General features: G+C 37.3%; 3 protein-coding genes and 3 long non-coding RNA genes across 7 annotated transcripts; all 6 read right to left on the bottom strand.

Moving 5' to 3' along the window:
* LOC104712024 (probable cysteine protease RDL3) lies at positions 1,856-3,469 on the bottom strand. Its single transcript, XM_010428816.2, has 4 exons — positions 2,975-3,469; positions 2,658-2,896; positions 2,414-2,551; positions 1,856-2,275 (listed from the first exon to the last, which is right to left on the bottom strand). Exons 1-4 carry the CDS (start codon positions 3,435-3,437, stop codon positions 1,964-1,966), a joined length of 1,152 nt encoding a protein of 383 aa, XP_010427118.1. The 5' UTR covers positions 3,438-3,469; the 3' UTR covers positions 1,856-1,963.
* Positions 10,414-10,967, bottom strand: LOC104712023. The gene is made up of 3 exons (XR_755472.2): positions 10,934-10,967; positions 10,666-10,805; positions 10,414-10,450 (listed from the first exon to the last, which is right to left on the bottom strand). It is a non-coding gene; the product is annotated as an uncharacterized LOC104712023 (long non-coding RNA).
* LOC104712021 lies at positions 11,154-11,707 on the bottom strand. 2 transcript variants are annotated; one of them, XR_755470.2, is made up of 3 exons: positions 11,674-11,707; positions 11,406-11,545; positions 11,154-11,190 (listed from the first exon to the last, which is right to left on the bottom strand). It is a non-coding gene; the product is annotated as an uncharacterized LOC104712021 (long non-coding RNA). The 2 variants fall into 2 exon arrangements; XR_755469.2 differs by lacking the exon at positions 11,674-11,707 and having other exon boundaries at positions 11,406-11,634.
* Positions 11,728-12,344, bottom strand: LOC104712022. The gene is made up of 3 exons (XR_755471.1): positions 12,304-12,344; positions 11,921-12,022; positions 11,728-11,838 (listed from the first exon to the last, which is right to left on the bottom strand). It is a non-coding gene; the product is annotated as an uncharacterized LOC104712022 (long non-coding RNA).
* On the bottom strand, positions 13,130-14,086 carry LOC109126518 (40S ribosomal protein S29). Its single transcript, XM_019230149.1, has 3 exons — positions 13,941-14,086; positions 13,443-13,542; positions 13,130-13,341 (listed from the first exon to the last, which is right to left on the bottom strand). The coding sequence occupies exons 1-3, from the start codon at positions 14,000-14,002 to the stop codon at positions 13,333-13,335; spliced, it is 171 nt and encodes a 56-aa protein (XP_019085694.1). The 5' UTR covers positions 14,003-14,086; the 3' UTR covers positions 13,130-13,332.
* On the bottom strand, positions 14,508-17,322 carry LOC104712020. Its single transcript, XM_010428814.2, has 6 exons — positions 17,218-17,322; positions 16,686-16,902; positions 16,479-16,541; positions 15,652-16,377; positions 14,912-14,998; positions 14,508-14,715 (listed from the first exon to the last, which is right to left on the bottom strand). The coding sequence occupies exons 2-6, from the start codon at positions 16,863-16,865 to the stop codon at positions 14,692-14,694; spliced, it is 1,080 nt and encodes a 359-aa protein (XP_010427116.1). The 5' UTR covers positions 16,866-16,902; positions 17,218-17,322; the 3' UTR covers positions 14,508-14,691.

Here is a 23,475-nt window from a genome sequence, read left to right as displayed (position 1 = left end):
TTCCAATCATTTTTCTTTTGCATTCAATGTACATGTCTACCCAAACATTTGTCTATCAATCCTGCATTTAATGATGGACCAGGATCCGCCATCAATGTATATGTCCACCCAATCATTTGTCTATCAAAGCGTATTTGGGTTCATAACTAAGACCATACATCATTCTCCCCATTGCAGGTCGTGCGAGGTCGTTGAGGCTGCTAATATTTAGCCATCTTCTTATTGCAATTCCCCCAACGAAGCAGCCCCTTCTGGTATCGGTGCTCCATTGATGGACCACAGTCCGAATTCAATGTATATGTCTATCCACCATTGTCTATCAAACAGTATTTAGGTTAATTGTCGTTGATTCCATACAACCTTCAGCATCTATTGCTGAGCATGGGTTGTTATCCGATGCATCCTCATACAAACATAAATGATCTGTAGACATATATTGTGACAGCATTCATCTGGTCGTCCGTATTATTTATGTTTCTCCAGGTTGAAAGCCAGTGATTAGGAATCTTGCTTACCTTTCAAAATACACGATCTTTTTGTAATTTTTTTTTGTATGAAACCATGTGTTTCAGCCTTCAGTTATGGATTACATACAACATTACTCTTGATACAAGAATTGAATTAAATTTAGGCAATGCATGCTTGCTTATTTATGACAACTTCTTCGCTTCAAAGTTTTGTCTACCATCGACGGACATATTATCTTCAGCTACTGCAGACACCATGTTCTGCCCAGATTTTTGTCCATACATTATCGACAATTCGAGATGTCCATCTTTATCATCATTACCCACATTGTTCTCTTTCCCGATAGACAACATGTTTTGTTCTTCTTCTACTGACAATTCGAGATGTCCATCTTCATCATCATTACCCACATTGTTCTCTTTTCCGATAGACAACATGCTTTGTCCTTCTTCTACTGATATCACCTTATTTTTGTTGATTACAAATACAGCCCCCACCCTCTTCATTCTTTGATTTAAACTGCTCAAACTCAACTTCACTTCCAACTGAAACAGGGGGCATCTTACCTTTTGTGAAGGCAATTGTTTCTCCTGGGTGCCAGAAGCTTAGCTCTATATTGCTTTCCTCAGGTTTTACCCTCAACAGCTCTACTATCTTCTCCATCACCCCTGCAAACGTTGTCTATCTGCCGATAGACAAAAATCTGGCCATTTGCCCGCGACGGACAACAAACTTCCACACCCCCATGTCTGAACATGGCCACTCACCCATAAGCAGACACACTCTCCCGTCCATCTGCATCAACATTCAACACATTTAATTCTCACAACAACATTCTCTCCCACCAACAACATTCTCTAGCAACAGACCAAAATAAATGTGAAAATACATGTTTCATTGTCTGAAACCATATTAAATGTGAAGATATACTTCCCCTTCTCCGACCATAATTTACTCCATAATTAATTGTGGACACAAAATAGCATTATCTCTAACCTTTTTCTTTATTAACTACAATTAATTAATTTTTTTTACCCCATAAACAACTATAGGTTGCGACGCCGCTGCCTTTAATGCCAGTCCCATCTCATTAATGTCGACAAGCCCTTCAAATTTTTCTTTCTCTTTGAATTCTCCCTGTGTACATTTCTCAGATAATATGATAGGGCTAATTTAGTCTTATTACATCTTTTCCTTATGTGCGGAAATGGCATTTTTCAGAAGAGAAAACAAAAGTGGCATTTTAGACAAGTTTTTGGGAAAAACTGGCATTTCTGGCCAAAATCCCTTTCTAAAAGTTTGATTTTGTAGAAATATTATTTGATGATATAATTATAAAGATTAAAGCAAATAGAAAGTACGATGGAAAGTGGAAAGTGGAACCTAATTAACAAATAAGAAGACCAAGTTTCATTATTTGTGGAAGTGGAAAATAGAAATAAAAGAAAAGAAGGGATCTCGATGAACCTTTTTGTGGGCTTTCGATAAAACTATATCAAACCAATAAGGCCAAACCAATTAACTGAAAAACAAATAAAAAAACCAATCTGAACACACTGGGAGACAGCAAATTAAATGACGAGTTCGACTTGACTGGGTATACAGGCGTTAGTGTGATTCCACATATCCCCATTGAATTTTGGATGTTACTACGTAGGAGCTTAAAGTATCCGTTTTCTCCCCAAGTTGATCCGAATGAGTTACGTATAAGCCAGTAGTCTTGACCAGTTGTTGAGTTTGTTCCATACCCCACGACTAGCACATTGTGGTTTATCAACGTCGTATCACAAGGTCCTGCAAACACACCCTGAGGAAGAATTCACAAGACAAAAAACAAAAACAAAAACAAAATTTCATCAACAACCTTGTGTAGCGATGCATGTTTAGCGTCAATTTAATTAAAACAAAAACGTTTAATTTTGGTGGTAGTGTCGATTAGGATTACATGTGTGTAGCGATGCATGTTTCTAGCGTCAATTCCAACAGCTATAGGTTGATTAGCAACAGCTTTCTTCAAAGACATCTCATCATGTATAGGAACACCCTCATAACTATCAATGGTAACTTTACGAGTGGTAATCATCTGCATGCATGATGAAAGAACACATATAAGTGACCATAATAAAACCTATACCAACANAAAAAAAAAAAAAAAAAAAAGATGAACATTTATATTTGGTTTTACATACCTCAATGGCCTTGCACGTGGCATTGTTTATGCCAGAATAAGGGTAATCTTCATCTGTTACTATACCACCTTTTTCCTTAATGAACATAAAAGCGTATGCTGCGTCACCTCCATCACATCGGTCATTGGCGTCTGTGGCGCAGTCGATGAGTTGTTGTTCCGACAAAGATATCAACTCACCAGTTGTGATCTGGTTTATACTTTCCACTGCTCCTGCTGCCGAAAACGCCCAACAACCTCCTGTATATTTATCAGCCGCCAATGTCAACAGCAATCGCAATCGGATATCAAATAATTGTAAGAAAAATGAAAATATACCACAGTTGCTAAATTGATATTGATTTTTGACTCGTTCAACAACTGCTCCTCTCTCCCTCCAATCGACTTCATCAGGCAAACTATCTCCTTCCTCGTACCGATATCTATTGGTTGTATCCCATTCCCAGTCCAACGATAGGCTTGTCTTTTTTGTCTTGCCCCCCAAGTAAATATCTTGAAACTCATCATCTGTCAGATCCGCAAACTGGTTTAACCCAAGTTCGTAAGTCAGGTTCGGAACCGAATTGTGTTTTTCGATGAGCTCCAAGTTGTCTTTGAAGACCATGAACCGTCTCTCCTTCTCTCCAAGACCGTTATAGTTCTTCCCATTCCCCACAAGCCATTGCTCGAACATCTCTGCTTCATTCCGCTGTGATTTTGTTGCTGTTATGCCGCCGAAAGACAATGAAATTATTAACACCAAGAGGGTCAAAAGAGCTAGGTTTATAAAACTTATAGCCATTGCTCTTCTGCTTTTCTCTTTCTTGTTTTTTTCTTTTGTGTTTCACTTGATATTTCTGGAACTGTTAAGTCAAAAGTATTTATAGAATGGAAACTTTTGGTCGTTGAGAGAAGTGGAAATATATAAAACAACCCGAGCTAGAAGTGGAGAGCGAGAGGTTGGATAGCATTTCCTCGTATTCGCGTGCTCTAACGTGTCATCAAATATTATTATTATTAGAACACATAATTGGCACGATATAACTTAGAATCCATATCAACACATTAACGAATAACATTATCAATTGAGAAACATCATTCATAAATAATCTTTTGTTTATGTTATCGTTATGTTATATGTGAAAAATTAAATGATAATTTTATATATGTTCTGCGCCAGTGCCAATCCGCTCATGATTTGATCGGTAGATTATCAAATCAAAGGTCTTGGGTTTGTGTTGGGTGGATCGTCATCAAGTTGAATGGATTCTCGTCTCCTATTTCCACTCCATGCAGAAATAGATGCCCTAACTTGGGCGATATGGAATGTGCTATTCGTTTTGAAATATATTGTGTCGAAATTTTAGAGGTCATTGATGCCGTGAACAATTGGCCTAACTTTTACCACGAAATTAGAAACTTTTAATGTGTTTTTTAATCTTCTTCTTCTATTTTTTTTTTTCAATTTAAATTACTCCTCATATATTACCTAACCATACATCAAAAATATTGTCCAAAATCGCCATGGTCATTTGTCATATCCAACAAAATCATTAAGGAACTCTCAGTTACCTATAACTGTGATTGTGACAGTCATTTTAGTACTATTTCGCTCGATACACCGAACGACCTTCACTGCTCTAATTATGCTCCACAAGGCCATCTGCATTGTAATTTTGATTTCCAAAGCTAAACCACAAGGAGTAGAGATATGAGGATGTGACGGATCTCATCAGTGGGATACGCAACGTCAAGACCCTTATCTTGACTTCTTCTGATGTCGAGGTCAGTTTCAGTTTATGATCTCCTGTCATCTTTTGGTTAGAAACAGTAAAACATTCTTTCTTTGTGTGTGTATGTTTCTGGCGATTTTGTTATGTTTGCAATGGTGGATTACTAGTGCTCAATAACCTCGGTGATTTAGTAGTGTTCTCGGGTAAAAAAAGCGAGATTGGAAAGAGCTTCTACCACTTCTACTAGAGCGTTCTGCCGTTCTCCAAGCCTTAAAACTCTAGTTCTCTCGGTATGTAGCATGAACGAACAGAGAAACTAAGGGTGTATTTGTTCTGAATATACTTTTCTCATTAAATCTTTTGTGGAGTTTTACAACACTATTTATATACAAGAGTTATAGAACTCTAGACTTTTGGGGGACAACCTTATCTTTAATTACCAGCTGTCTTGATAGAGATTGATGAGCTTTTGAATTTGTTACCGTTCCTCTGACTTGCAGGTCTGATCCTTTGTTGTGCAGGTCTGTTCCGTCTGGTGCGTTGTTGTGTCGCTCTGCTCCTCTGTTTTGCAGGGTTGTATTGTCGACGAAGACTTTGTCTTCTTCTGTTGACTTAGGTTGAGATTATCTTGTTGGGCTTGGGCTGTATCTCCATTCTTTCTGTCAAGGCCCATATCCTCTCTTACACCCTCCCTCAAACTTGGCGTGGGTGAGACGCTAGATGCAGACACGCCGAGTTTGCCACAAAGATCAAAGAACGAAGGGCGTGGGAGAGGTTTTGTGAAGATGTCTGCGAGTTGCAGGGTCACCGGGATATGGTGCGTTTCAATGAGACCAAGAGCTACTCTTTCCCGATAAAGTGAAAATCCTTGTCAAAGTGTTTAGTGCGATTGTGTAAAGCCGGGTTGGCAGAGAGGTAGACCGCAGACAGGTTGTCACAGAAGACTCGGGTGGGTTGATACTGAGAAACGCCAATATCACGTAGGAGGGAGGAAATCCACATGAGTTCCCAAGCTACCACAGATAAAGCTCGATACTCTGACTCAGTGGAGGAGTTGGAGACAGTTTTCTGACGTTTTGCAGACCACGAAATTAAAGTTGAGCCAAGCAAGATGCAAAATCCCGATGTGGATCGCCGTGTATCCTTGCAGCCAGCATAGTCACTATCACAGAATGCAGAGAGGACCGGATTATTTTGTCGTCGGATTGGAAGACCCATGTTGATGGTTCCTTTCACATACCTGAGAATCCGCTTGAGTAGACTGAAGTCAGAGTTAGTAGGACTATGCATCCTTTGGCATATAAAATTTACTGCATATTGAAGATCCGGTCGAGTAATTGTCAAATATTGCAGTTTGCCTGCTAGACTCCTGAAGTAGGTTGGTTCAGCAAATGGCGTACTGTCGAGGTTCTCCAGCTGTTGTGGAAGTGGAGTGGGCATGGGATTACAATCCGACATGCCAGCTTGAAACAGAATTTTTGAGGCATAACCTGTTTGCTGCAGAAGCAGGCCATCTGATAGATTCTGAAACTGTATGCCAAGAAAATAGCTAGGTGGACCAAGATCCTTCATTGAAAAACGAGTGCTAAGAGCAGTGAGGAGTTGGTCAAGCAGAGATGGATCATTCCCGGTGAGGAGTATGTCATCGACGTATAGCAGGAGCACCAAGGTCTTCTGGTGTTGATTGCACACAAACAAAGAGGGGTCTGATGTGCTGCATTCAAAGCCAAAGTCGAGCAAGAAGTTGCTGAATGTATCGAACCATGCCCTCGGAGCCTGTTTTAAGCCATAAAGGGCTTTAGTGAGACGACATACGTGATTTGGTTTGTCTGGATCGACAAAACCCGAAGGCTGATACATGAACACTGGTTCCTGCAATTCACCGTGTAGAAATGCAGTCGATACGTCAAGTTGCTTGATAGGCCAAGAATGAGCAACTGCCGTATCAAGAACTAAACGTATTGTTGCAGTCCTTACAACAGGACTAAAGGTTTCAAGATAGTCCACTCCCTCTTCTTGATCAAAGCCCTTGGCGACAAGACGAGCTTTTAACTTGTCAACTGTGCCATCAGGTTTGAGCTTCGTTGTGAAAACCCACTTGGAGGACAAGATATTCATGTCTGCAGTTGGTTCGGTAAGAGACCAGGTTCTCAACATATGAATTCGGTTTATCTCCTCCATGACTGCATTGTTCCAACCCGGATGCTTCATGGCCATGGTAATATTTTTCGGTTCAGCTGCAGTGTGTTTGGAGGCAAGAAGAGCATAACGTTTGTTCGGTTTTTGAATCCCATCCTTGGATCTGGTTGTCATGGGATGAAGATTGTTTGTGATCTCTGGTACGGTGATTGTACATGGAGGAGGATCACCATGTGTAGTGATTACAGAGTCTGTCTCTGTATTTATGTCAGAGGAATGGGGAGATGGCGACTCTGTTTCTACAGTGGAATCTTCATCAAGGTTATGATCATGGTTCAGCACTTCTTCTTCTGGATCGATTTGTGACATTGTCGTGACAGGATTGGGAATCGGTGGAGTGGTAGAATCTCCCGGTGGCATGGAGGACGATTGCAGACTGTGTGAAGGCACCGGGGAGGAGTGTGTGTACATTTGTTGCCAAGCCTGGAGAAGGGGTGTTGTATACGGTGGAGAGAGCTGCTGAAACTTTTCTTTAAATGCAAAGTGGCCCTCATCAAATATGACATGCCTGGATATATAAACTTTACCGGTGGGAGGATATAGGCAACGATAGCCTTTATATTGGCTATGATAACCAAGAAACACACATTGCAGTGATCTCGGATCAAATTTGTTCTAAGATAGAGGCCTCAGACATGGATAGCAAGCAGAACCGAAGAATCGGAGGAAGGAATAGTCAACTTTGTCTTGATGAAGCATTGCATAAGGACTGACATCATTTAGTACCGAGGAAGGTAGGATGTTGATGATGTAGTTGGCCGTAAAAAATGCTTCTACCCAATATTTCAAAGGTGTGTGACTATGAAATAGCATAGACAGGCCGAGCTCTACCAAATGTCGATGCTTCCTCTCTGCAAGACCGTTTTGTTGTGGGGTATAGGGACATGAGATTTGATGATGAATCCCATGCTCTTGAAGATGCTTCATGAAATTATTACTTGTAAACTCTCCACCCCCATCACTTTGAAAGATTCGTATTTTTGCATTCAAATGATTCTCAACCAGCTTTTGAAATGCAATAAACACTGAGTAGAAATCTGACTTTAAATGTAATGGATAGAACCATGAGAATCTTGAATAATCATCAACAAATACCACATAATATTTGAACCCTTGGTTTGACACAACCGGTGAGGGTTCCCAAAGATCACAGTGGATCCTATCTAAAGGTTTTAAACTGCGAGAAGTAGAAGAAAAAAACTGAAGCTTGGTGCTCTTTCCCATCTGGCAAGGCTCACAAATGGGAGATGTTCTGTTCTTATTAATTTGAATTTCCTTGCAGGCTTGAAGATGCTGCAGAGATCTTGAGTTTGAGTGTCCTAGACGATGATGCCATGTTTCTAAGCTTGCTGCACATTGTCGATTTGAATAACAAGCCACAATCTCTTGATTCTGCAGCACATAGAGTCCTTCTTTACGAGGACCCTTGAACACCACCTTCTGAGTGTTTAAATCGATGATGTATAGATTATTAGAATCAAGGAAAACACCATAGGGATAATCATCGCATAACTTGGAGACAGAAAGCAGAGATTTCTTTATGTCAGGACATACTAACACTTCATTAATGGGAATAGTACCTTTGGAGGAAGATATGGTGGTGGAACTAACATGTGTTATGGGAAGGTAGGCTCCATCCCCAACCATTACCGTATCATTGCCTTCGTAACTGGTGACACCTTGAAGACCAGAGGTAGAGGATGTTATGTGGGCTGTTGCAGCGGAGTCTGGATGCCACTCTCGACCATTTTCCTCAGAGACCCGGAGAGAGGCAAAAGCTTGTGTTGGGAAATCACTTTGGTAATTGTTGTCAAATCTGTTGTAGTATTTGAGGGCAGTGTGACCAATGCGACCACAGATTTGGCAGACAGGTCGCTCTCCTTGAACTTGAGAGGAGGACTGGTGTTGAGTAAATCCACGACCTCTTATTGTATAGCCTCCTCTGCCTCTGTTCTGACCAAAGCGACCACCACGGCTTTTGTGATGTGGAGCAAACTGAGGGGCACACGGATTCGTCTTCTCTGTCATGAGGGCAAGGTGAGGGGTGACAGTGTCTGTATCCTCATATGACTGTAGTTTGCAGTCGAATCCTTGAACTTCTGAGATTACGTCGTTGAAGGTAGGAGCTGGTAGTTTGCTCCATGAGCTCTGGATGACCGTAGCAATGGGGTCATATTCCCTTCCGAGCCCATTGAGGAAACCAAAGATCTTCATAGATTCGTCTACAGGCTTCCCAATGGAGCTGAGAGAGTCACAAATGGTTTTGAATTCTCTGCAGTAAGTAGAGAAAGTTTTTCCTTTCTTGGTAAAAAGTTGCAGGTTGCGACGGAGAGAAAATTCTCTTGCCACGCTGCTTTTGTTGAAATTTTCAGCAAGCGAGACCCAGATTTGACGAGAGGTTTCGAGGCTGTGAACATGACCAAGAACCTCTTCGGAGAGGGTTCCAAACAGCCAAGACCGGACTAGTTGGTCCGTACAGAACCAAGCCTCATACTGAGGATTGGGGACTTCGGTGGTGACATCACCGTTTGTAACACGTTGGGTCTGAGCTGGGACCAAGACAGCTCCATTGACGAACCCGATGAGTTTCTGACAGGACAGTAGAGACTCGAACTGTGTCTTCCATAGTAGATAGTTGTTGTCGTTGAGTTTGAGCGTGACTGAGCTCGAGACATGGACGTTGTCGGGAAAGGGGTATGTGGTTGCCATTGAAATGCCTGTGAGAGCTTAAAATGGCTCTGATACCATGAACGAACAGAGAAACTAAGGGTGTATTTGTTCTGAATATACTTTTCTCATTAAATCTTTTGTAGAGTTTTACAACACTATTTATATACAAGAGTTATAGAACAATCTAGACTTTTGGGGGAAAACCTTATCTTTAACTACCAGCTGTCTTGATAGGGATTGATGAGCTTTTGAATTTGTTACCGTTCCTCTGACTTGCAGGTCTGATCCTTTGTTGTGCAGGTCTGTTCCGTCTGGTGCGTTGTTGTGTCGCTCTGCTCCTCTTTTTTGCAGGGTTGTATTGTCGATGAAGACTTTGTCTTCTTCTGTTGACTTAGGTTAAGATTATCTTGTTGGGCTTGGGCTGTATCTCCATTCTTTCTGTCAAGGCCCATATCCTCTCTTACATAGCAAACCCTGAACAAATCTTACTTGATGTATACAGTGCCGTGCTCAGAGATTTATAGGCTTTAATTTGGGAAAAAAACTTATATAAATATGTTCTATGGTTAATAATATAGTCGATAAAAAAGAAGAATCCCAAAATATATTTGAGACCAAGATCTACAGCCAAACAAAGAAAATTGGAGTAATGTGGCCTATATATGTTTAATATTTTCCTAACAAAAATATATATGTTGTTATCTCTACTCTCTAGAACTATTATTTTTTGTTAGGAAAATATTTTTCATTAAATTAAGAACCAGAAAAAAAGTTCCAACAAAGTTTTCACGAGTCAAAAGTGCTTATCTTTGCAAGCAAATCTGTCTAAGATTTGACTAACCATAGATTAAAATTAAAAGAAATTGTGTGATACAAGGTGGCTAAGAGCAAGATTATTGGGGGGTTCATATAAGGGGAGTTCTTAAATTTTTTATGAATTAATTGTGTACTGTTTGGAATATAAGAATCCATGATCTCTTAGATAAAATTTTCTTTTTATTGGTAGGTTCTTATTTTGGGTCTCTTATTTTTGAAAATATTGTTTTTAAAAATTTTAAAATTTTAAATAGAATAGAAGTGGTATAAATGTATAAACATTTAAGATTTTATAAAATTAAAAAAATATTCCATTTTTATTAATTTTCAAACATACAAAACATAATAAAACATTAATACATATTTGTGCAGCTTGAAGCAAATCATCTGTTGTTAACTACATTAGAGTTACAGAGAATATACGATTACTTGCTGGTATCAAAAATAAATTCAACTTATTATTAGCCTAAGCTGCTTCTCTAGCACAACGTCCAAGAGCTTAATCAAATTCACTCACACCATATTACCATTGGTACACTATCCTAACATTCCAAACCAAACCCATCCAAAAGTAAAAGCAGATACAATTCGAACTAAAAATATTGATCACACCTCTGTTCTTCCATCACGCATCATATTAATTGCTGCTATCTCAACGATATTGGCAAGCTCTGCTCCAACCATGCCATCTGTCATGCTAGCAACTGCCATATAGTCCAAATCTTCAGCCATTGGCTTCTTACGAGCATGGACTTAAAACAGCAACACCAAAACAAAGATATAGCTTTGAACCGAAGGACAAACTCTATATTGCGGAAGAACTTTGCAAATTTACAAGTTTAAGAATACAAAACCACATACACCAAGACCAAGTCATTACCTGCAGAATCTCCATCCGTCCAATAAGACCAGGTATAGGGATAAAAAATTTGCGGTCAAACCTTCCAGGCCTCACAAGCGCAGGATCTAGAATGTCTGGTCTGTTTGTGGAAGCGATGGTAATGACCTCTCCTCTTNAACATTTAAGATTTTATAAAATTAAAAAAATATTCCATTTTTATTAATTTTCAAACATACAAAACATAATAAAACATTAATACATATTTGTGCAGCTTGAAGCAAATCATCTGTTGTTAACTACATTAGAGTTACAGAGAATATACGATTACTTGCTGGTATCAAAAATAAATTCAACTTATTATTAGCCTAAGCTGCTTCTCTAGCACAACGTCCAAGAGCTTAATCAAATTCACTCACACCATATTACCATTGGTACACTATCCTAACATTCCAAACCAAACCCATCCAAAAGTAAAAGCAGATACAATTCGAACTAAAAATATTGATCACACCTCTGTTCTTCCATCACGCATCATATTAATTGCTGCTATCTCAACGATATTGGCAAGCTCTGCTCCAACCATGCCATCTGTCATGCTAGCAACTGCCATATAGTCCAAATCTTCAGCCATTGGCTTCTTACGAGCATGGACTTAAAACAGCAACACCAAAACAAAGATATAGCTTTGAACCGAAGGACAAACTCTACATTGCGGAAGAACTTTGCAAATTTACAAGTTTAAGAATACAAAACCACATACACCAAGACCAAGTCATTACCTGCAGAATCTCCATCCGTCCAATAAGACCAGGTATAGGGATAAAAAATTTGCGGTCAAACCTTCCAGGCCTCACAAGCGCAGGATCTAGAATGTCTGGTCTGTTTGTGGAAGCGATGGTAATGACCTCTCCTCTTCCTTCAAAACCATCTAAAGAAACAAGGAGCTGTAACACACAACAAAACGAATAAATTTTTCATCCCTTAAAAACCGAAGAAGACTATTACACAATCTAAAATGTTTGGAACCTGATTAAGAGTGGCATCCCTTTCTTGTCCTCCAGAACCCTTTATTAACCCACGCTCCCTTCCAACAGCATCTAATTCATCAATGAAGACCACAGATGGAGCCTGCAAAGAGACCACCTGAACATTAGTATCTAGAAAAAGACTGAATCCACACTATACAATGAGAATCATCAGAAAATCAACCCAGAGGTGTTGCTTTACTATATGATAAATGAAACTGAAGGTGAAACAATATCAAATAAAATGATCAATTTGGAACACATGCACAACAAAAACCCTAATTTTCCAACAAACATCATATAACCCTCAATTTGGATCCAAAATAAAAAAAACCCTAATCATAAAACAATTTCCGATTCAAACAATTGTACTAAGAAACATACCTTTCTGATTCCAATTGATTCAATCTCTCTACCAATTAAATCGACTCCATATTCAATCCGCATCAATCTCCAACTGTTAGTCGATTCTTTCTTCGGAGATTGGCTTCCAAATCACCGTTGCTACTTATCTCTTTCTCTCCAGTCCCTTCGAATCCATACCCTTCCTCTGATTCCAGGTCATTCGATTCAAAGCCTTCAAGCTTCAGATTCCATATTCATCAATCGTAATCGTCGATTAATCGCAACCGAGAGAAAGAGAGGAAAAAAAGAAATAAATCGACGAAATGTTTTTTTTTTTCTCTTTTGTATTATTATTTAGACCAATATAATGGCGACACGTATCGCCCTTTAGACCACGATTCCATCTCTTATATAAGAGGAGATCTTACTTTTTTTTTTTTTCAATTCTGATTAATTTTTTTTACCCAAAAACCTAAGAACTCTATCATGATCTCCCTGATAAATAAGGTCTAAAAGCTGGATACTATAAAGTTATCCCATGGACTTTGTCAAGTTCTTCGTTTGACTTCACAAGCTTGATAATTAAAGGTTTTGACAAATGACAATCTTAGGGATTAATAAGCATACGGAAAAAAAAAAAAAACACAAAACAAAACCAAAAAGAACTTCAAACAACTCGCAAAGATGTGTTAGAATATGTTGTTTCTTTCTGTTCTAATTTGGTGAATCAGACTGAGAGCAAGAGAGCAATTTTAAGGCTAATCATAATTAGTGTCTTTTATCAGTTTATGATGTTTAGACAAGTCTTATAAACAGAAACTGATCTCACAGTAATGCAAAATATAAATCAAAACCAAAATATGACTTGATAAAAAAGAAAGAAGAAAAAAACAAGAATAACTAAAACATCATTACTCCAAATTTTACATAAAGCTTTAATTAGAGACAAATGGCAACAAATTGAAAATAACAATAAATGCAACAACAACAACAACTTGAAAGGGTCTTTCAAAGGCAATTCATGTTTGTCTATTATACGCATCAATCAAAGAAGTGAGGCGCCTCTCATTAACGGTACTGCAAAAACAAGAAAACGAAATCAGAATGAACAATCATCATGTTAATGAAAGGAGATGCAAATCAGTAGTATATACATTCTCATAAGTTGAATCTACTACCTTGATGAATCCAATCTCCTTAGCATTGCTGCGGAAGCACTGTCTACAGCAGTTCAATCCATACTTCCTGATCAGCCCGTGGGAGTTCCCGCACACACGGCTTCAAAAATACACACACACAATCATTTGCAAAATTACAAAGTCAGAATCTTTTCAAATGCCAAATATAACACATAAGCTAATCTCACATAATCCAAATATAACAATCTCATAACACATAAGCTAATCTCCTAGTTAAAAAAGCCAAATGTAACAATCTCTCTCACAGACAAAGCTAATCTCAAATTCTCACAAACTCAAATCACAATTAGAGCAAAAACATAAAATGCGACTTAACAGTTGAGCTATACTATTTCACTACAATGAATCAATAGAGGAAACTGAAACCAAAACTAATCCAATCTGATCAGATTCATCAACAGATAAAGACAAAAATCTTGCGTTGGTTCTATACATGTAAGAAGCAAGCGAATCGGCGAGGGAGGAAGATGAATTTACCAGGTACGGGATCCAGGGCCGTACTTCTTTGGATGAGAGTTCCAGACATTGGAGTGACCCATCTCGCCGATTTGATCACAGAGGAAGAAAGAACGGCGACGAGAGAGAGAGAGAGAGACTTTTGTAAAAAAAAAACCCTATAAATTTTTATCAATACCCCGGGAGTATTATTATACTAAAGGGCTTTTGGTTTTAGGCCCAATATGAGCCTTCTCTTTTCTTTTTTCTTTTTTTGATTTATTCGATCCATTATAAGCAAAGAAGACTTGATTATAGTCAGGCTTAGTTCCTTTTAATTATTATAGTCCATTAAACCTGTTAAGCATGACATTTCCTTGATTCAGTGGTTGGACCCATGGTTTATTAATGCTATATTAAGTTCTATATATCCTTGTATTTTTTTTAAAGACGCTAAACATTAAAAGTTTTAACATGTACTACTTATATATATATATATATATATATATATATATATATATATATTTTTTTTTTTAAATGAGAGAATTGCACCCAAAACAAATTATTTGTACCTATAATTCAATAAAATACATGCCAGCACATGTAACCTGTTTAAACTTTCATACTTGAATTTTTAAAATAATAGGTCTTGAAAAAAGAAGTTATGATCTGCAACATATCTTGAAAGGATATTGTAGGGGAAAATAAAATAACTCTGTCTACCGATTAAAAAGAAGAAGAAGAAGAAAATCTTTAAGCCCAACACTTTTGGAGGTGAATCCGATCCAGCATCTTACTCCAGTTCTTCAAAATCAGCCTATGTTTCAACAAAAGTTATATATATATATATATAAAAAAAATATAAAGAAAAATATAAAAAAAGCGCATCTCAGCAATTTAACATGTCAAAATCACATAAGATGTAATTAACAATAAACATTGAAATTCTGGTTCAGTGGTATTGCTATAACAGTAACATTCCATATTTACTAAAAGAAATTTGGGTATATTACCAGTTCCAGCTCATAGCATTTCATCTTTATAACCTGTTCAGGTTTTAATCCGCCCCTGAGAAGTCTTCTAGCTAATACTGGTGAGTTCTACAAAACAAACAATAAGATATCACAATTAAACATTCAAATACAAAAGTAAAATAACTAAAGAAAATAGAAGCTAACTTCAATGGTTGGTACACAATTTGTAATGTTCTCCAATATGTATTTATAAAGAATATTAGTATAGAACTTAGCTGGATCATGTAATATTATGTAACTATACTTACATACGGTGTATATATCATGTATGATTAAAACCCATATTATTTCATGTTATACAAAGCATATATAAAGTACCAAATAACACATTTTGTAAACACAAGATTAAACTTTCAAATGACATTTTTCTGTAACGGAGGGAGTAATTTTTTTGTATAATATTTTACATATGCATAAATGAATAATTTCTTCCAATGATTATATCTTTTCTTTGAAAAAAAATTATTGAGAAATTCCTTGTAACAATTACATATATATTTATACGGTGTACGATGTTCTATTGTACCTTATAGCTTATTCTAAAACATTTTCTCATCCTTAATTCGTTAGATCAACTTCCAATAGAACCACATTTTATATTTTTGAATGAAATAACTGCCAAAGCCTAGGACTTCCGTCAACACATATGCATGCCAAAACAAATCATGAAAACAATTGTAAAAAAAAATGAAGGAGAGAAAGAACTAAGTTAAACTAACCTTGAGTTGCTCAACCAGAAGCTCCAACTTATAATTATACTTTGGTATATCTTCTCCAAAAGAATCATATAAAGCTTGCTCAAGAGCAAATACCACCACAACAACATTATCTGGTGACATAAAGTCAACATCGCCAGCTTGCTTCTCCTTACTTGCACAACATATGTGCTGAAGTAGTGCTTCCAAAAGCTCAGTCATTTTCTTGTCACGATCAAAATCACTGGATGGTAATGATTCTACCTTCTCAGAGACCTCATCAGCATTGTTTCCAGAACTCTCTATCTCAGTTTTGGAGACACATCTTTTCCTAACTGATCTTTTACGCCTCGAAATCTTAGTCATTTGGAATTCCTTATTGTCAAGGAGATAAGCAATCCTCGAAATTGTATTTGCCACGAGAATATTAATCTCAGCCTTTTGATGCAGATTAAAGCCTTTATCAGAAAACTTCCTCAACTTCTTGTTGATACTATCATAAACCTTTTTCACGATGAAGTCGGGATGCTCAGTATAATTTGAAATTTGCTTATCATCTGGCACAAAATACACAAGACAATCGTGCTTCACAGATTCAGCAAACACTTCATCACGATAGAAACTGAAGAAAATCTCCCCTGAGTCTTTAGATTCCCACTTTCCAACTTGTTTTATTTCAATATCTTCTCGACGGTAAAACCATTGCACCTCCAACTTCACAAGTCCATCTATTTCTTTTACATAAATATCCTGTCCAACAAACAATTGAAAAAAATCATATTTAATTGTTGATTATGATTTGAATAACCTAAAAGTATATATATGAAAAACAATTCCATATTTCGTAGTACCTTGATGATCGCAACATAGTTGTTTTGGTTAGAGATTTCCGGAACCAAAAGCACTGTATCTTCCTACCAAAATTAAGAAAAAAGCCTAATGTAAATGGGTATTACAAGAATTACACATATAGAACAGAAAAGTTTCATTAAAATAGTCTTATCACACAAATTGTTTTTTTTTTTTAACTCAAAATCTTATAACAAAATAAAACTCACCAGTCCATATCGTTTGCCATGAAACTCGAATGTCTCATAATGACATTTCTTCTTTTCTTTGCCACCAGTACGTTTAATCACTTCCCCAATTGGCTTTGCACATTCCCACTCTCTCCATTCTAACTTAGCTTTCTTCTTCACTTGCTTATCCTCACTCTTCTCCCTCGTTATCTGATCCATCTCTGTTTCTTTCGAGCTAAAAATCGAATCCCTTAACCTGGACAATGAAACATCGTATTTATTTCTTCTAGGATAACATCTCACTGGTTTACAAATTTCTCATGCCACTCATAATGAAATTTGAACTTTTTCTAGGACTTTGGATATCATATTACAGATTCGTTTTTCACCCAACAGTTATCGAATCATATAACAAATATTAACAAAACATGATTACTAATGTCAGAACAATTAATAAAACGAAAGATGATCTACGAGTGGAAGAAAATTATAAATCCAAAACCTATTAATCTTTGCATAAGGTGTAGGTATATGGTAACCATATATAACATAGATTCACTCAAATGTGTACCTGATTCTTATTCCATCGGACCAATGTTTGGATATGTCTTAGCTTCGATTACCAAATAGATAGCCAAACCTCAGGACTAATGGTTTTTGTAATGCTTTTATGAGTCTTTTTCTTTTAATCCAGGCTCAACAATCTTCTCTCTACGGGATTATATACAAGTTTTCATCATCAAAAGACAATACATATAAGGAATTAGGTCACACAATAAACGTGGTCTATTTTTTTCACTTTTAATAAATACTTAAAAGAAGAAAGATATAAGGAGGTACAAAAGGAAATGAAGAATAAGAAAAATATATTTTTACAGGGAGTCAACAACTCATTTTTTTGTTTACTAAATTTTATGTGATCTGTCATTTATCATTTTTGCAAGTGCAATGTACGTATTTGGTTTATGTGAACTGCCAAAAGTAGGTTAAAATCTCCGAAAAAATTAAATAAGACTTTAATTCTATTTTATATCTTTCAATAATTAGATATTTACGAAAATACCATCTTCAAAAGAAAAAAAAAATCTCTGCCAAAGGCGATAGCGACGGCAACATTAGGGTTCTAAGTTTTATGAATCAAAGTGGTTCGGATTTGGTTAGGGATTTTTCTTGGTGTCGATTGGATGGTCTGAGGGTTTGTTGGGTGATGTAAGATGCGGATTAGGGAAATGTAGGAGGTGGATTTCGGAGGGGTCTCGGGTTTGGTTCTTTAGCCCATGCTCAATTTCTTTCTCGAAGATAAAGGTGGGTATGATGGGCGAAGCTTGGTATTTGGTGGAAATACGATGGAGGTGGTTCTTGGGAGGATCGTGGTAGGGATCTGTCGCAATACTAATTCTTTAATTGAAGATCACAATGGGTCTGTTGGGTGTTGACAAGGAAAATAGGAGAACCGAATCTCGAGATTGCTCAGGAGACCCAGAACTGTCGCCGGAGAAGCACATTAATGGCACACCATCATCAAACAAGTACCTTCCCATCCCAACAACCACTCTACCAGCGACGAAAACCACCACCATGGGATCCCTTTGTCCGCTCAAAACCAAATACCCCTTTGTCACCCAGTAAAAAGGCAGACTGGAACTCTCCAACCCATCCTGAAGATTTTTGGAGTTCCCTCGCCAGTTCAACCCCAAGGAGTTATTGCATATCGGCTCAGATTTGGCAAGTCATTAAGACGATAATTAGGATGCGTCTTGTTTTGATAGGGTGGTTATTCACTTTCCATGGCAGGATCAGTCTTGCTCTGCACGATGGAAATTTTATCTTTTGATTCACCAAAATATTTGGCATATTTGGGGGGAGGAAAGTTTTCGTCTTCTATGGGTTCAATTATGGGAGAAGTGAGTGTATTTAAAGGGGATGTCCGAGAAGAGCTTTATTCATTCTAGCTTCTTTTCGTGGTTGCTTCTTACAGTTTTGCAATTACTTTTGTCTTTTTACGACTTTCTGCGGGTATTGCATGGTTCTTGTTGATCTCCATGTCTCAAAGTCACTTACTGGAAAGTAGTTTCACCGGGGTTGTGATGTCAAGGAAGGTTCCTCTACGTAAGATCAAGATCCGACAGTTTGATAACTCAGCACTGATTGTGTGTTACTCTACGACCATAATAGATCGATGCCACAATCCTCGTCAACAGGACATGAAGTCTATATTGTTTATGTTCCCCCGGATTTGGCATTTGGAAGAGAAGGTTACTACTGGTGCGAATTTGGGTATAGGAAAATTTCAGTTTGACTTTGATACTGAGGAAGATATTGTTGAGGTGTTGAAGATGGAGCCGTTTCACTTTGATAACTGGATGATTTCTCTGGTCTGGTGGAAGCCATCGATGGATCCCTCTTATCCTTCTACCTTGAAGTTCTGGATAAGGATATTGGGGATTCCTTTGCAGTTCTGGGCAGACCCTAATTTTCGCGATATTGGGGCAGCTTTGGGACAAGTGGAGGTTGTGGACATTGATGGTGGCAGAGTGCAGGTGACAATGGATGCTCTCTCACTGCTGTGTTTGGAGAAAGAGATAGAGTTCTCTGGTGGTGAGATCACTATGGTGAAGCTTCACTTTGAGCGTTAGTTTGGGGTCTACAAGCTTTTTTCTAGTCTCTGTCATGAGGCGAGTGATAACCCTCTAATTTACATGTTTTTAGCATCCTTTTTTGTCCATATTTTGCATTGTTTATACCCTTACCTTAGCATTTTTAGGTCATTAACTGTAGAAATTCACTTTTAGGTCATTTAGGGTGTTGCATTCTTGCATTTGCATACTTTGGATGAAAACAGGTGCTTAAGAGCCTAAAATGGGGAAAAACAAGGACAAACCCAAACATGTTCCGAAGGAGCCATCGAGCTGGAAGAACAGTCCGAACCCCAACACGATCGAGGAGGATCCGAGAGCAGGAAGAACAACCCGAAGATCTACCCGAGGAGTAACCCGACCTCATCCTCGTGCACCCCATCGAGTAGACCCTCGGGCAGGACTAGGAAGCTAGGTGAAAGGGGTTTCCATATATAAACCCCTCCTCTTCTTCCTCGTAAACGAGCACGCCGCAGACCGTCAAACCAGAGAGCGAGAGCTTTTGAGAGAGAACTGAGCGACTCAAAACACTTTTCACTTTTTGTTAGGATTTATTTCATATATTTTTATCATTTCTTTAGATTTCTACTTTGTACTCTTTATTTTCTACTCTATCTTTGAATAAAATGCAATTTTCGTTCATATGTGCTTTTATGTTTCTTGCAATGATTTCTGAGTAGTGTAGTAAAGTTTCTAGGGATGGGATAGATGATTTTGTGTTCTTGATCAGTTAGGATGTCTTAGATTGATTGTTTTTGATTTATAAATTCCCTTCTAGATTGGTGTTCTTAATGCTGTCAATAAACCGAGAGGGTGAGATTAGATCTAGGGTGTTTTACCACCGAGAGGTGTAGATGAAATGCTTGAATCAACCAATGCTAGAGGTTTACTCACATAGCCTAAGAGATTAGATGAGTAAGGGGTTTACTGACAATAATGAATCGGTTCTTATTGCCTGCTTGGTCATGTTTCTCCAACGAGAGTTGGGTAGGGGAGTGATCAAGGTTGATTGTTTCTATCACGAGAGTGTTTAACAAGATTTTAGAGATTCATTGTCTAGGGAATATTTGCTTGAGGCTTGTAAGACATCTGTATTGGTCAGGAACACTTAGGAGTCGATTACCCCATCCTTAGAAGCTTTCGTATCTTAATTGTTTGCGTTTTTATTAATCACTCGATCCCTTACCCGAACAGGTACATGATAACCTGCTTCGAGTAACCCCTCGAGTTGTTCATACTTCATTTGTTAACTCGATCACCCCACCCAATCCTGTACTCGAATGATTGCATCGAGTGGTTAGGTCGTGTGGTTACTTGTTTATATTATTTTCTTTTATTATTTTAGAATTGTTAGACAAACCCCCATTTTTGCTTGGCTTGACTTGCATTGTTCTGATTGCATCCTTCCTAATAGCATAAACAACCATTTGGATTGATAACCCTTTGTACTACAACTGCATAGAGAATTGATACCCCGGTTGAAAATCCTGTTATCAGCGATTCATTGCCCTACTCTTGTGATTCCTAAGACTGAGGAGGTGCAGCGACTTACTGAGGTGCGAGAGGAGGACACACCAGCTCTCAGTTACCGTGGAGCAGTGAATAGTGATAAGAGTCGAAGGCAAGGGTCTGATGGTAAGCTCAAGGGGAACTCTACAGGTCATGATGGTCGGGAAGCGCCTAGGGAGGGTAAACAACGTGGGTCAAGTGGTCAAAATCAGGGTGCAGGAAGGTCTCGTCCAACAGGTCATATTGGAGAGGTTCCTACTCAGTCTCGTTTCACTAGCTATGCTCAGTATAATGGGCATCGGGTTTGAAGGGGATTGATTCTGATGGTCCGAAGCAAAGGACAGCTTCAAGGAGCTCTCAGTCAGAGCAAAGAAACCAAAGAAGGTTAGGAAAGTATTGTTCACTGAATCTGATTCTGGTTCTATTCAGGATCCTACTTTGGTTGTGGATGATGTTATTGCACAGGGGAAAGAATTGGAACAAGGAGAGGCGGCTGCGGATACTGTCTTTCATGATGGGGTCATGGTGTAGACGGCTGTATGGGTCTTACTTGGCGCTAGTAAAGCATTAGGGGAGCTTATTATTGCTTCACAAGGGGCTGAGCAGGTTTTGGTATAATATTATTATTAAAACTTTAATATAGTTATAATGGTGTAATATGTTTTAAACACCAATATAGTTTCAGTTATATTATATTGTGGAACAAATGATAAAGTTTAAAAATCAAATTTTAGAGGGGGTATTGGTTTGGAATTTAAAGAGAATTTTAATGACTTTAAAAGTTATGTAAAATATGTTGTTATTCAATCAAGACTTTTTAAAACTCTCTTAAAATTTGGTGTTATTAGTTGTGGATTTGTAAAAAGTTATCTAAAATCTTCATAAATCTAGTGTTATTGGATTAAGAGTTTTATCAAGTCATTAAAAGTTTTATGTTATTCAAAACAAACAAAAGAATCTTGGATTGTTAATGAATTTAATTATTATGTTATTAGTTTATGATTCTATAGTATTTTCTTCATAAGAAAAGTCATTGAAACACTCTCATAAAATAGAGAGATTGTGAATCATAGTCCATGACTTTTTGTTTTTCTTTCGTAAAAAATGAAGAAATAATAAACTGGGTTTTCAACGTGGGTCTTCCTAATTATCTTCCATCATATCTCCACCCATCTCAACCAAACTCATATACCCAGCAAAAAAAAAAACAGATTTACAATTATTTAGCAATGATCGAAAGCTAAAGTATCAAAACAAAGCAAAACAGAGCAAAACAGAACAAGAAAATTATAAAACTCAATGAACCATCACGTCCAATTCCTTCACCACCACCACCACCGAGCAAGATCAATGAACCATTACGTCTGATTCCTCCACCACCACCAAGGAAGAACCATGGCCCGTCACGTCAGATTCCTTCAACACCATCGAGCAAGAACCAACGTTTATGATAATGAAAAAAATTTCTAGTAATAAAACAATGTTCTGGAGATTTTAACCTCCCACCATGTCCTCCTCCGAGTCTCTTTCTCTCTTTCTCTTTATATTTTTTATCTATTTTTTGACAAAAGCGTTGTATAAACAAGAGAATATTGTGCAATATTTTTTGAGAAAGTTTGCAAGATTTTATGAAAGATTTTACAAGATTAGGAAAACAAATCAGCAAGATTTTAAAAAAATTTCTAAACAATCTCTTAAAATCCTTCATTTTATACTTTCTATGATTTTATTCAAAGTCATTAAAATTCTCCTTAAATCCCAAACCAATACCCCCTCTAACTATTTAGAGGTGTCAAACCTTATTTAATCCATCTTATCATATAATTAATCTTAACATTTACATTTAACCAAGGATCATAATTCATTCCATCATATAACTCATAATATTTAACCTGCCGCATGCTATAATATTGATATAACTGTTTTAAGAAAATCAAATTAGTGTATTTACAATTTTTAAAAAATTAATCAGTTAAATACTTATCATATTCATTAAAAATATCAAGTTAAAGCACTTTTCAATGTTCCAAATTAAAATATTTTAAAATTATTTATTATATAAAATTATGAATTTGAACAAAAAATGTATGAAATTAACTATATATATTCAACTTCTGACCCGTTATTCAGTCAAAATTTATCTTTAAAAGAAATTTATCACCTAGTCGGAATTTTTGACTCCCTACAATTTTTTTTAGATTGAACAATTAATATTCGTTTTTAAAGATTCAAATTATGGTCTATGCGGTCTAAAATTTGATTTATTTTATTATTGAAATGATCCGACCCATTATTTTTTAGTATAATAACTCTCTAGTGATCTCATAGTCACTAACATCCTAACCCAAATAGAACACAAACACCGGAAATAACCAACAACATCAAACCGGCAATTATCCAATAACAAATAAACTAATAACCAATCCATCAAAAACTGTAATAAACTATCCAACAGTCATTAAACATTAAACCAACAACCTAGCAACATTCTAACGAGGAGGCTCTAGCAAGCTAACAGAATCCAGACAACACATCAACGAGCCACTAGAACATCCTCCTCTTCATCGCCTTGATTCCATGATCACACTTTGCCTTTACCTGCACTACAAACACAAATGAGATGCGTGAGTATTATCAGAAACACTCAGTGTGGCGATCCTCCCATCTATTGGGCTATACACACT

The sequence above is a fragment of the Camelina sativa genome, chromosome 9, assembly GCF_000633955.1.
Source record: "Camelina sativa cultivar DH55 chromosome 9, Cs, whole genome shotgun sequence".
Taxonomy (NCBI): Eukaryota; Viridiplantae; Streptophyta; class Magnoliopsida; order Brassicales; family Brassicaceae; genus Camelina; species Camelina sativa.
The sequence above is the reverse complement of the archived record's forward strand: the minus strand, read 5'-3'. Positions and strand labels throughout refer to the sequence as shown.

Bases quoted from the DNA above. Each gene is read 5' to 3' on its own strand.
- LOC104712024 (XM_010428816.2), bottom strand. From the start codon at position 3,437: ATGGCTATAAGTTTTATAAACCTAGCTCTTTTGACCCTCTTGGTGTTA. The intron at 2,897-2,974 runs GTATATTTTCAT...ATAAATATACAG, and splicing joins ATATCAATTTAGCAACTGTG to GAGGTTGTTGGGCGTTTTCG. The intron at 2,552-2,657 runs GTATGTAAAACC...TCATGCATGCAG, and splicing joins CCACGTGCAAGGCCATTGAG to ATGATTACCACTCGTAAAGT.
- LOC109126518 (XM_019230149.1), bottom strand. From the start codon at position 14,002: ATGGGTCACTCCAATGTCTGGAACTCTCATCCAAAGAAGTACGGCCCT. The intron at 13,543-13,940 runs GTAAATTCATCT...GTATTTTTGAAG, and splicing joins GGCCCTGGATCCCGTACCTG to CCGTGTGTGCGGGAACTCCC.
- LOC104712020 (XM_010428814.2), bottom strand. From the start codon at position 16,865: ATGGATCAGATAACGAGGGAGAAGAGTGAGGATAAGCAAGTGAAGAAG. The intron at 16,378-16,478 runs GTACTACGAAAT...TTTGTTGGACAG, and splicing joins ACTATGTTGCGATCATCAAG to GATATTTATGTAAAAGAAAT. The intron at 14,716-14,911 runs GTAATATACCCA...GTTGAAACATAG, and splicing joins AATGCTATGAGCTGGAACTG to GCTGATTTTGAAGAACTGGA.